The 14072-nt window shown below is 41.3% G+C and overlaps 1 protein-coding gene across 1 annotated transcript in view; it reads left to right on the top strand.

Annotated features, from left to right (window-relative positions):
• The first annotated feature begins 3537 nt into the window (after positions 1-3537).
• The window catches only part of ST7 (suppression of tumorigenicity 7), a 133606-nt gene continuing 123071 nt past the window's right edge, over positions 3538-14072 (top strand). Inside the window, exon 1 of the mRNA XM_030257307.4 lies at positions 3538-3961. Coding sequence (XP_030113167.1) covers positions 3811-3961 — 151 coding nt within the window. The 5' untranslated portion in view covers positions 3538-3810. The remainder of the gene's footprint in view (positions 3962-14072) is intronic.

The raw sequence follows: 14072 nt of genomic DNA, 5'->3' as shown, positions 1-14072 counted from the left end.
GTACTTTAGTTGAAAACAGATTTTTGGTATGTGATTACAGCATTTTATGCAGACTTTGGTATGTCTGAAAAGTGCTGTGTACGGGATCCCATGAACTTTCCTCCAGTGCTTTCACTCACATTGGCACACTGCTTCTCAACCACTGCTGATTCCAGCTTATACTGCCATCTCCAGTTCAGCCCTGACATTGTTTAATATGCAGCTGATACACTTAGTAGGTGCTCTGTATGCAGATGGGTTTACATGGATGTCAGTTCACATCTAGACATAGGCATGTATACATATGTACGTTGTTGTTTAATGTATATCTGGATTAAAAAGTGTTGGGCATAACACTGCTTAATGGGATTCAGTTGCTAATGAGGCATCAGCTGAAGGTCAGGGGGATGTCAGGCTCCTTTGACAGGAGCTGTCAAGGTTTCCCAGTGCTCACATATAAATGTGGAGCTCCTGTAGGTCTCATTTCTGCCCTCACTGAATGGCCTTGTGTGACTAGTGTGCCTGGCCATCTTTTGGCTGCCAAAACTCCAATGCAATCTTACTTTATAGCCAGGTTCCAAGAAGGTTACACATTATGGGCCTAGAAGAGGTTTCTTATTCTGATTCCCTGAAATTATCAAACAGATAAAAAATCAAAGATTTTTTAAGGTTTACTAAAATACCCAAACATTAAAACCCCCACTTCTTTGGATCTTGGACTACTTTGGACCTATACAAAGATTGGGTGGGCAAAATTTTCAAACTGGACTTTTGCTGCTCAGTGGCCCCATCTATTCTTTCTTATTTGCCATGATCCAAGCTCAAGAAAAAGTCTTTCTTCTGAAAAGAAACAAAACTTCACTGTACCTCATATTTAGTAACTGTCATGGCTTCTGCTTCCTGATTTAATTTAGCAAAGTCATCAACAGTCATATGAGAAATTAGGAACTCTGAATTGGGTTTATGGCAAACAAATTAGTAGTGTTTGAACTTACAGGTATTATTTTGAGATAGGAACTGAGGCCTTGTGTGAGAAAACTCTAAGCAAGTGAGATAATTGAGTGGAAAATCTTAGAAGAAAGGTAAGACACTACTTTCCAAAATTATTTTTGTCCAATGATTCACTTTAGCTGTATTCTGTCATCTTGACTTAGCAAATGAGTGCCTGAAGCCAGATGACACTCAAAATGAGTGTCTGAACAGTTTGCTTCTGACTTGTGAAATGCATATTTCAAGGCTTTGTATTTACTTGGAATTCATTCAAAGAGAACTGAGAGACAAGAGAACTTGTGTTAAATAGAGCCTGAACAGTGAGCTTGCCTTGAGTGTCAGCTTAGGTGCTTCTTTAAAACAAACAGCAGAAATTTAATTTGTCATATGAATGCACAAGCTAGCCATGAGTCATCATATCCAGTGCATAATTGCTTGTCACCTCGTACAAATATTTGGATCTGGACACGTGCTTTTAATTTCCTGAGGGTTTTTTGGGGTTTTATTTGGGTTTTTTTTTTTTTTTGGGGTTGGTTGTTTTAGGATTTTGGGGGGTTGGTGGTTTTGTTTGATTGCTTTTTTTGTTTGGTTTGTGCCACTGTTTTTTGCTGTTGTGTTTGGTTGGTTGTTTGGGGGTTTTTTGTTGTTTTTTTCCTTTGTATAGCACCCAATGAAAAATCCTCTTTTTTTTTTTAATACTTTATGCTCATGGTGAAAACAGAAAACACTGGAGATGTGGAAGTGAAATGCATAACATGACTGCAAAGTATTAATAACTTCTGTAATTTCAAGGGAAGAAGAAGCAATGGTACTTAGAGGAAGGAAGGCATAAACTTAATAACTGTGCTTTAAGTGGGCATAGTTCATAGTGTTTTGATCTTCTAGTAATACAAGAGATATAAAGAAATCAGAGCTGGAGGAACCAACACAATTTACTCCTGCCTTTCAATAAAAGACAACAGAGAAAAGTTATTTATAATAGGAAACTTTGGAAAAGCCCTATACACCATCTCTCCGTTTCATACACAAAATAAATTGGTCATAGTCAATTTTTTTAAGATAAGCACTAATATACTTAAAATTAAAATATGTAGAGGAAAATTTATTAAAGTGAAAAATTGCCTGCTGCCTTGGTCTTTTTGCTACTACACGAGAAAATGTGAGAGGAATATTTTGATTTATAAATAACTGCATGTTTGAATAAGGTTGAGGTTTTTCAGATGTGATCTAATGTATTAGGAATTTCTTCCCTTTAAAACTGGAAGAGGAAGCTGAAAAATTTGAAATGTGGTTTTCTTTGGTATGTAATTAAACTATAAATGACCTTTTGTGTAGTTAATCTGTATATTCTAATTTTAAAAGTTTTGTGATTTATTAGCAAGAAAAACTTCTGTCAGTCCTGCACCAATATTCTTATATGGGGACTGTGATCCCTTAATCAGAAGATCCTGTCACCATCAAATGCAGAAGACACAGCCAGTGCTCACTCATCTTCAAGTCCTGCAGTAGTCTGGAAGGACAAATTTCATGCCTTTGCTACCATGAGAAGGTATCAATTTGTACAGCTACAGTTTTGTTTTTGTTTAATGCTTTTGGGTATTCTAAACATTCTAGGAAACCCACTATGTTTTTCTCTGTGGTGACTACTTCTTTGGCAGACTAGAAAATCTCAGGTTGGACTGGTTACTACCAGTTGGAAAAATTTTCAACGATTTTTTTGTTCTTTTGGTAGTAGTTTATAAATAGAAGCTGATTCTTAAGATGCTGGAGAGTGTTATCCCACTGGATACAAACTGTGTAAACACAGGAGAGCGATCCAAACAAATTGCAGTGTGTGGTGCATATTTACCTAAATGTTTGCAAACTGTGTTACACAAAAAAAAAAAAAAAAAAAAAAAAAAAAAAAAAAAAAAAAGCAGGGTTCAGCCGTGTTTACCGACATGAATTTTTAGAATTTTTATCACATTCTGCTATCAAATCTTGTTTCATGAATAAATACCTCATTCATGGAAGAAGCAAGATGTATTTCTCAAAAGTACAATTTACTGACTTGAAAGTTTATGCTTTACTGACACTGTTTGAATGAGACACATATCTAGTGGGTGTCTTCCCTGCCCTTGCCAGGGGGGTTGGAAGTAGGTATGGGCGCCTTGCCACTCATTTACTGTGCCAAACAGTTACCTTCCAAGGAGGAGAGTTTTGCAGTTCAGGACCCTGCTGGGCACCACACCAACACACGTACGCAGGGACTTCTATGCCCGTTTCATTATTCCAGCAAGAAGCTCAAAAGCACAAAAAGATCCTACGCGAGCGCTTTTTAGGCTTAAAGTCCTGTTGCGCGGTGAAAATGCCGCCAGAAATCATTGTTCAAAATCGTAAAGCCGCGGGGGGGAAGCTGCCCGGCCTTTCTGCCGCCCGTGCCGCGGCTCCCGCGTCCCCGCTCCCCCCGCGGGCGCGGCAGGGCCGGGGTGCCGAGCGCAGGGGCCGAGCCGTGGGGCGCGGCCGAGCGGGCTGGGGGCAGGTCCGGCGCTGCCACCGCAGCACGTCCCCACCCGCTCGGCCGGAGGGGAGCCCGCAGGAGTCCATTTTATCGGGCCAGCCCTCGGCGAGGCTCGGCGGGCGCGGCGGCGAGCGGGGCAGAGCGGCAGCGCCCCGGGGCAGCCGCGGCGGGCGGTGCGTGCGGCGGGCGGGGAGAGGCGGCCCGGCCGCCGGAGGGGCGAGCCAGCCCACAGACACGCGCCGAGAGCTCGTGGCAGCAGACAGAGAGCGGCGTTTGCCTTGGCTTCCCCCCACACTCCGTCCGTCCCCCCCCCATTTTTTTTTTCCCTCATTCCAAAAAACATGGCTGAAGCTGGGACGGGCTTTTTGGAACAGCTCAAGTCTTGCATCGTCTGGTCCTGGACTTATCTCTGGACGCTGTGGTTCTTCATCATGCTCTTCCTCGTCTACATCTTAAGGGTGCCGCTGAAGATCAATGACAATTTAACCACAGGTAGGCTCCGATCATCGGCCCCCGTGCCCTGCCCCGGGGCGGCTCAGCCGGCGGTGCCCTGGGGGAGCGCCCAGCGCCGCCCCCTCGGGTGTTGGAGTCCTGGCTTAAGCTGTTTACACTGTTCGTATTGCACTCAGGCGTTCTTATTAACCAGGATTAAAACTTCAGTTGTGTTTCTGATAAATATTAGATCTCAGCTACTTTTTCTGAAAGATAATGAGAGCGTAAGTTCGCTGGAAGACGATCGCTGTTGCAATGGACTTTGCTTTGGGTGCTCAGACTGGCTCAGGTAGTGCCGCTGCTGTACTGAACCGGCAGTAACTTACCTACTGTCGGCCGGTCTGCATTGGGCAGTTATGGCTTTATCTTGTAATTGCTTGGTTTTTCTACCCATCTACTTTGATAATTTAATTTCTGTCCCCCCCCCCCCCTACTCTCCCACCCCCCTGCTGGAGACGACAAAGTCGTTTTGGGGCAGATGAGACATAACCCATGAGGCATCCCTGCTGCTGTGAAGTCAAACGTTATCTGAGCATTTTTCACCCATCCCTCTGGCCTGTTTTCATTTGATAAGCCTCTGGCAATTCCAGCATCAAAGAAGAATTAAAAAAAAAAAAAAAAGATTCAGCATAAGGCAGCTTTCACTTTAAGCATAAAGGCAATTATAAATTGCATTAATAAATTATAAACTTCAAATGCAATTTTGGTCACATTTTCACAATATGTCTTTGGACAATATCCTGTTTCTTTTGACATTACCGCACGTTGATTAGAACAGGAAGTAATTTTTGTTGCTTGATTCTTAATAATTTATGTAATGCGTAGATTCCAGGTAAACACTGCAGGCCATGCTTGTCAAGGAGAAATGTCAGAATGCTTTATATTGTCATTTTTGCTATTGCAAAAAATCACAGGCGTCCATCTGAGACCTAATCTACCCCCTCTGATTTCTTCCTGAGTTTGATCAAACTAATTCTTGATGCACTTTCTCATTTGAAATGTTACTCCAGCTGAGTCATCTTGGGGTTTACTGAAATATCTTAAAATGCTAGTAAAATGACAGTATGAAGTCTTCAAGGAGTTTAAAAAGGCTGATGAAAGTCACAAAGTGCTTGATAAAAATGAGTTACCGGGGAGAATGATAGGCACAGTATGGTCTTTATGCATAATCTGTTTCTAAATGGAATTTATTAAAAAAATTAGTACCAGTAATAACATGATTGTTTTTTGTTTTATTTAGTTTTTCAAAGGTTTTGTGAATTAATTAAAACAAATTTAATTTATTGTGGATTGTCTTCCCCCTCTAGCCCCCCTATCTGATTACAGTTGGATTCTACTGCCATTAGTTTAAGGTTGATCATGAAGTACCACAGCAAATGATGATGTGAAAATAAATGTGTAAATGTTGCTACTAAAACTTCTATGTGGCATAAAGAAATAGTAGAGTGATTTAAGAAATGGGTATTTTTCCAGAACAGGCTGGATCTGTTGGTGAGTTGAGGTCAACCAAACTGGTTTCCAGAGGCGGGCTTAGGCAGCCAGTTAAAAAACGTGGTTCCACGGGTATGGTTTGTACTTCATGAAGTTGTGATTTAGAAAGGTTTTAGAGATTTAGATCAAACACCTTAAACAGAGCCCACAGTGTGCTGCTGTGCTGTGAACGACTAGTGTGGCATAGAAGGGTACCTGCCACAAGAACCTGGCACTTCCTACTGCTGTGTGATTTTGTTTTCCCATGCCTAGTGTTAGTATTTCTAAAAGGAAGTAGAAAAGCTGGAGAAGATAGTGGAAAAATGATTCCAGGGCTGGAGAGAGGCATCAGAATAAGATTACAGTAAGGCAGTATTGTCATGGAGAGAGAGAAAGAAATGGCCTTTTAATAATGAAAATTACAAGAGCTGATGACTAGAAGAAGAGGGCAAACTCAATTTTGTCATAATCGTGTGTTAATTTGTAGCAAACTTGAGTCAGCTGATAAAGGAGCCTGTGGGATTTGCATGTCTGAAAGTCTTCAAATCCAGTGGTGAAATAAGAATCACAAATGTTCATGCAGCCTTAAATTGCTTTTTGGCAAGGACAGGGCAGCAAGCTGTGCACCACTAGCAGTCAGTCATTGCCGATGGTTTCCAAATAGATGGGTGGTTGGTCACTTGTATCAGAACGTCTGAGTAAGAACTGTGGGGTCTTTTTTCCCCTCTTTCAGTGTTGTACAGATGTGCACACCCGAGCATTAGTGCATGTTGGTCATCCTGTGTGCTTCAGTGAGCTCCCAGGCTTGAAGGTCCTCAGTTTGGCCAAGCATAATTTTGGTGTCCACAATGGAGTACATTACTGTGATATACCCAAAGGGAGATCTAGTCTGTAATATAAAAATATTAATGTTAAGTCTGTTTGTGGTGTTTCATGTGGTTTGTTTTATTTTTTAAGTTTTTTAAGGTTTGCTGTCCAGATTGAATAATAAAATTATAAATAGGAGAGTTTGAACTATTGTACCATACCATTAGCCAGGAAGCAAGAGAGCACATTTAATATGCCAGGCTAGACTATTAAATACAGAATAAGCAGTTGAGGAAACGGATGTTGCCATCTTATTCCAAAATAATTAAATATGCCTATTTTATATAACATGCTGTCTTTTCTTTCCATGTTGGCACTGGCATGACTTCTGAATGCCACACTAATCTGAACCAAGACACACCTCTTCTAAAAATGTGCTTGTTTTTCCTGACATAAGAATTTGGATTTCCAGTCAAATCCTAAGAAGGAAAGAGGCACTGAAGTTCAACAGTTTCTGATTATTTTATTTATCCTTTCAAAGTGCAACAGAAAGATGGCTTTTTGACCAGAGCATTAAGTGTGACTGGCTTGTGACAAGGCAGACAGGAGGAAACCTCTGCCGAGGGTAGAGAAATCAGATAAATTGATTTCCTAAAAGTGCAAAAAATAAATACACGGGTATGAGCTGTGGACTGAGTCTGGCTCTCTTGGTGTCTGTGGAGTATTATTATTCAGCTGTGCTGAGCAAGGCCCTGTGGTTACCAGCTGAGCTGCTAGAGAATAGAGAAGGGAGCATTACAAGCCTGCAGAATGGAAAAAACAAATAAAGTTGTACTGCCGGGCCCCTGAGGTCAGCAGGCGCAGGGTAGCCGTGGTTGGAAGAGCAAGACTACATCACCTTGTGGTGGCTGGGACAGAGTTGTTATCTGAGGAATAAAAACTAATATTATGACATTCCTACTGAAATAAATAGCTATAATTTTAATTAATGTGGGATTTGTGATCAGGTAATATACTTCTTAAAGTCCAGTACCTGAAACACTGTGCTTGGTGCTGGCCATTTGGAGAGGGAAGAGGCTGGTGTGGAGCAGGGTTGGCAGCACTGGCCGGCAGCAGATCCCCACTCATCCCTGTAGTTTGTGTGGCCAGGGGGTGAAGTGAACATGTTCAAAGTCCTGTAGATTAAGGATAACAACATTTCCTCTTTGTCCAGTAATCTCTCAGAAGACACAAAATGCAGAGGTTTTAGTCAGCCTGGCCCACCTCACAGATGTTCACCAGTGTGTGCATTGCACTGACTTCAAGAAGCAAAGCACTTGGAAAGGACCCATCTTACGAAACTACCTTGAGTTAAACCATGTAGGAAAGCTGAGGGTGATTTCATTAGCAGAAATACTGCAGGAAATGGAGAGATGGAGCCTGCTTCTCAGGTGTGGGCTATGCTGTATTAGGGTGGTGGCTGCTGTCAGCGAAGCTCATGTCATCTTTCTGGGCTTCCTGACTCTGCAGATCTATACTGCACATTGGTGTAATGTGCCCCAATAAACTGCAGTGTGAGAAAGAAGTAACTTTTCATTCCCATGGTCTCAAATTCAAGTAACAGCAGGGAACTTTTGCCTGTTACTAAAATTGAACGAATTTCACTTTTTCCCTGCTGCTGATAAGTTGGCCATGTGGAGCTGCACGTGTGCAGGCTGTGATAATAAACCACCCTTAGGACAGAAGGGTTTTTTGGGCACTGGACACCTGGGAATGTGTCTTCCCTGGGCTGGGGGGCACAGCTGCAGGGGCTGGAGCTGCCAGTGCCTGCTCGGCCTCTGAAGCCACCGCCAGTCAGGTGTGTTTGCTGTGATAGCATCTTGACAGCTGGTCAGGAGGTATTGTTCCCCTTCATAAATTTAAGCTAGTGCAGTTAATCATGAGGGCTGGAAAACATTAACCTGACAAAGGCCAGGGAGGTTCAAATAGTTTGAAAACCAGTGAACAGATTCTTTTAAGAAGAACTGAAGCACAGTTAGTTTTAGTTTTGTAGACTTGCTGGTGGTTGTTTGGTCTTTTTTCAGAGCAATCTGCCATCGTTGTGTTGAGTTTTTCTGTAAGCATCTGCTGTGTGAGCCACAGGAGTGTGATGGTGGATGAGTCAACAGAGAACCTGGAGCAAAACTCTCATGCCACCAAAGGAGATGGAAGAATTCTTAACTTCCTGCAAGTGCCATGTAGATTTGTTTGGGGTATTTTTTAGAGCTTGACTGTTGAAAGTAAAATTTCAAATGGTCATGGCCACTTCTGTCAAGGTCAGCATCAATCCTGCATACAAAATTCACAGAATCAGTTACAGACAGATAGTTTGCTCACTGACCCAAAATCACTTGGATTAATTTTTTCATTTCTTAGAATTTAAATTAAATATTTACTTCATACTGATCTTATTTTCTACTTAGTGGAATTAAAGCAAACAGTGTTTTCGTAACTGTTATATCACAGTACCACAAAGCATTTTTAGCAGCATTTTGCTGCTGAGCCTCCATTCAGGGTTTGGATGTTAGAGGGTTTTTCGGTATGCCTTTTTGGGTTTTGCAAAAATTAGTTTTTACTGCTGTAGGCTAATATTCAGGAGGCTATTATAAAACAGGTTTTAACTGTTTTAAGCATGTGTATTTTCATCACCGTACACTTGGGAACTCTCCCTTTAATTTTTTGTGGAAGAGATTATGATGTGCTTCAATGTAGTATGTTACTTTTGACAGGAAGTAGACAAATCTTAGATTAAACTGGGGATTATTGGGGGAAAAGCCATATCAAAGTTTGCTGGATCAATGCCCAATGGATGCAGTATACAATGATACTTATTTTCTATGAATTTTGGCATTTCTTCACAGCTTGACTTTTTGGTTGAACTAAATTTTTCAGTCAGCATCAGATGCTGGAAACAGAGTGAAGTTTGTAGGAAATGCAAGGTTTTTAGAAAATACTCTTTTTAGAAATTGACTTTCTTACTGCAAAAGCTCTAGAAGATTTGCAGTCCGTATTTCAGGGGAACTGTGTAAGCCAAAACCTTCAAAATAATTTTGATAAAATCTTGAGTGAGCTTACTGTAACACTGACTGATGTACAACCACGGAGCTGTACTGTCAGCATCTAACTGAGGTCTGATGTCCTCTGTGTGTTGATGAAAATCTGCCAAAATGCCCCTAAAACTTCATGTGTACTGGGATTTTCCCAATGCATCCATTGAGTGTCTGGACACATTTAGCCCAAAAGAACATAAGGCCCCTATCGTTCACACGGGTCATAGGTCCTAATTGTCTGAGTGGCTGCAAAAATACCACCATTCTAAGTTAAAGAAAGAACTTAAAATAGGCATTTTTTGTGGTTATTTTGCAAAGCAAATGCAAAAATCCAGATCATAAATTTGCATTTGTGAAAGACAAAATAAGTGCTAACTGATGTCAGTGCCTCAAGGACTGAAAAGAGAGAGAAAAGTACATAAATCTGTGCCAAGGCTGTACATTAAATGAAAGATAGAAGGTCATGATGCCTGCCTGAGAGCAGCACCTGGCAGGAATTAGGAAAATGATGTTTCATAAAACGGATTTTGGAGGGAATGACCTGCCTGTGTTTTAAAATGGATTCTCTGAAAGGAGCTATGGAGAGTCTAGCAAAACCACACTTGTTAGCCTAAAGAAGCTCAAGCTGTTTACCTAATCACAGAGAATCTATTTCATAGTAGCTAAGGAGGTGTAAGAGCTTTAATCTAGTTGACAAACATATAGTGAGCTTTGTAAATACCTGTTGTTAATAAGTTAACAAGTTAACATGTTAACTTGTCAGAATTGTAGCCCAAATCATCAGTGGTCTGAAGAAGCAGCCTGGCTGTGAGACATGCTGTGTGCAGTGCCCTTGCTGTAATGGAGAGGTGGTTGCTTGTGCTGTAAACTCTGTGGTGGGAAGAAAGCAGTAGGTACTAAAGTAGCCTTTAATACAGGGAAGACAGATCTTAAAAAAGAGATGGCTGCAAACTGAACCCAGAGTGGAATGCACATGTGAGGTGTTCTTTGCAAGAGATTTTTGAATATGTGCTTTTGGATCCAGCTGATATGTCTTTGGTTCTTGTAGTATTAAGACTCTTGCAGTAATGAGGATTGCCAGGCTCTTCAGTGGGGAAATTGGGAGTGAAATCTAATGGCCCACAGTAAACAGGAGAGCTGGCTAGTTAAAACACTATTATGCTGAGGTTTAAAAAGCCCCACACCCAGCTAAAAGCACTTGCTGATGGTGCAGGTATGTTGTGCACAGAGGCTCTGATAGTCCCAGATGTGCCAGGACTTTTGTGTGCATGCCAGAGAGTAGTCCCTGCCGAGTCCAAGGTTTTTGTGTGTTGTTCAGTCAGCTGGCAAGTCTGTGCTTAAGGGAGAGTTATTTGTCTTGTTGGCAAGTGGTAAAGCAAATAAAAGCACTTAAGTGGTGACTTAGGTTGGAGGGCCAAAGCAGTTTCTTCTGGATTGAAGGAATGGACATTGCTGTCAGAAGCTAATGAAGTCTTTTGTGTGGCTGCCACAAGAAGTCAGGATTCATCCTTTTTTATCCAAGATTAGTTATTTAAGAAGGTATTTTATATTTAGCAATATCAGGCCCTGCTCTAGATACATGTCAAAATGTTGACTACAACTGAGAGTTCTATTGAACTGTACAGGGAGAACTAAGGCAAAGGAGAATGAGACCTTGATGCTGCAAACCTTCCGTGGTTTAGTTTGTTCCACAAGCATAGGTCCAGGGTTTTACTGCTCTGGTAATTAATATGCATGAATTCTCAAAGCCTTTGGCCTAAGTTTTTTGCTAAGGTACTGCAGAGAGCCTGTGGCAATATGGGGGATAGAGTTCCCAGTCGTTTCTGCCCAAAGGTAGTTTTTTGTCTTGTGGTTTGATGATTGCACCAAAGTTTTGCTTTTTTTTTTACCAGAGCTCTTTCAGGAATGTACTTAGGGCTTCTGTCATAGAATTTAAGATAATTCCTATCCTGGTCCTGTGGACAGACTTTGAAGTGTTTGTGGGGATGTTACTCCTCTGTTGGCTGTTAAAGGAGCTGAAGGCTCCTTCCACCTGTTTTTAAATTAGCTCTTTGTGGCACTGAAGGCATCTGTTGAAAGGTTGTGTTATAAACTCCAGTTTGTCCTCATGTGTGTGAAGTGTCATGTGGACCAGTGATGCTGTGTAAATACTAATGAGTTAAAGTTGCTTTGTGAAATCCCAGCACAGGCTAATTGGAATTGTTTTGTGTGTGTCTTAGTTGGGCACTGCAGAAGGGCAGCCAGTTTTAACACCAAGAACACTAAGCTTAAGCAACAATAATGCATTTAAAAACAAGAGTTAATGGCACGCTTTCAGCAAACAGAACAAAGAAGTTGCAACTGTTAAGCCTGAGGAAAGGACCTAAATTCAAAGTCCAAATCAAACCTCGCCAGCTGCAGAGAGAAGACAAAGATTTATTATTGTGGAGTCTAAACTGGAGATTTGTCACTGTGGTAGACTCATCGCTTAAGCGATTAAGTGCACTTAAATATACCAGTTAGAAGGATGAAAGCTATAGGGCAAAAATGAAATGCAGTCATCTTTAAGATTCCTATTCTGTGTAGTGTGCCTACTGCAACCATGAGAACTACTTTCTAGCTCACTTTCTACAAATAAACTTGGCTTATTAAATGTCAGGAATGTTAGGTTGAAATGCAGGGTCTTGTGTGCAGTGGCAAGACACTCAGAGGTCAAATTTAAAGCACAAGAAATGTTGTTATCATCATCATCATCATCTTAATTTGTAAGGTGGCCATTTATTTCTCAAGAAAGTATACTTGTAACCTGAGATTGTCATAGATGTTGAAATTGAACTTGACATAACTAAATGTTTTTGTGACATGTCGTGTATGTTTATGCTGAGGGCTGAAAATTGTTTACGGCGTGGCTTGGTCTGAAGCAAGGTTATATGATCCACTAATGCATTTAATCTTCCATGTGAAATTTCTTTTGCTATTTTTAATACTGAAGTTAACTTGATAGCCAACTTTATGCAGCAACAGGATGCTGCAGCTGAGCTGATGAGCCCTCCCTGTGAAGAGAAGGACCTGAGGAGGTCTTGTACAGGGCTGCATCAATGCACAATTACTGATCTTAGAAGCCAGCAGTGTCTTCTCTGTAGAGCTTGACTCGATGGATTTATTGGCCTGCTCAGAGTAGGCTCCTGTATTGTGCTGTGCTGTTATAAAAGTGCCTTCTGGTCTTTGTGTCTTGACTGTCCTGCTCCTTGGGTCACAGGACAAAGGAGGATTGATACAAGCACAAGTGAATCGCTTTAGCAGTTCATATTGTTCTACATATTCCCAGAAATGCTTGTCAAGAGTTTACTGGTTAAAAGTGCTGATCCCAGCTGTGTTAGCAGTCAGCCCAAAAGCCACATAGTCTTGTGGGGAGCACAAGTCCCAGGGAGCTCTGATTTGCTCCAGGGTTTCCTCAGGTGTCTGAGCCGCAGGATTTCCTCAGACCTGGCTGGGAGGGTTTGGCCTGTGTTACAGCTGAGAGTGTTTTGTCAGCAGCTCTGCAGAAGGTGGAATTTCCACCCTTCATGTCCTCCTGTGAGAAGTATGTAGGGGCTGTGCTCTGTGGCACTGGAGATGTGTGCAGGCCTTTCTGGGTCCTGACTCCAACACACAGTCATATTTTACATTATCTTCCCATAAACTGCTGCACCAAAAGATTTTTTTTTTCCAGAACTTGACGATTCTCATGGATAGAAGCTTTGCTCTCACTCTGATTTGGATGTATGTGTGGCTGGCTTGCACACGTTTGTGCTGTTGACAGCTCTCTCCTTTACCTGCAGAAGCAGCACCATGAAGACTGGTTCCCAGTGCACTCATGTGGGGTTTTTCCTGCCTGTCCATCCCTTGTAAGATTGAGTCAATTGGGTTGTCCTTGTTTGTTCTTCTAAAACTGCTGTATGTCCTTGATTCTCCTGGTAGTAGTTTATTCGTTCAGTTTTCTGGCAATTTCATAACTGGGTTTGTACACTCTCCATCATATGCCAAGGTAAGGCTTCACTAACTGCCTTATATAGTATAATTAATCCTTCTCACCTTCTAGTGAAAATAGTTTTCCTTGTTGGTTCTTTGCCTTTTGCCCCATTAACTTTGATATGGTGTCCCTGGCAGCTCCCTGCCTTCTGCACCTTCTGATTTTGGTAATGAAAATATTCTGTAAGGCTCAGCTGGCAGCTCCATGTGCTCTCCACACCATCCAGACTGGCTGCAGGTTTCTCCATCTCTTATTTTTACTAGCTTTCTACAGCACTGTCAGTACTTTATTTAAATCCAGACAGTTTATAGCTACACATTTTTCTTGGTAAGAGAACTGAATATTTTCAGTAAAGGGGCACATCTGATTGGTCTGGCATTATATATTTATTTTGTGTTTCATCCTATTTTTTTGTGTATCTCCATTCCTTAATTTATTGTTGCCCTAAAAATTCTCAGTAGCTTGAGTGTGCATTTTAAAAACAGAAATATGAAGTACTCTGGCATAATTTGAGGGCTTTGAATCATTTATTAAAACTGTCTCAATATGGAGCTTGCTTTTACAAGTGTAATTTCCTTCAGCAAGTTGCTTTCTGTACATTCTCTTAATTTTACACTTAACCATGTCTTGAACATGTTAAGTCCTTTGAATTATAGTTCACTTTCTCCTGTCACAGTGTCTCTTTTCTTGCCCTTCAATTACTTTTTTTTCCTCCACATTCAGCAGTTTGTTCCCATTCAAAAATTAAATAAGAATTCACTTTGGAAACTACCAT

Source organism: Taeniopygia guttata, chromosome 1A (genome assembly GCF_048771995.1).
Source record: "Taeniopygia guttata chromosome 1A, bTaeGut7.mat, whole genome shotgun sequence".
NCBI lineage: Eukaryota > Metazoa > Chordata > Aves > Passeriformes > Estrildidae > Taeniopygia > Taeniopygia guttata.
The sequence above is the reverse complement of the archived record's forward strand: the minus strand, read 5'-3'. Positions and strand labels throughout refer to the sequence as shown.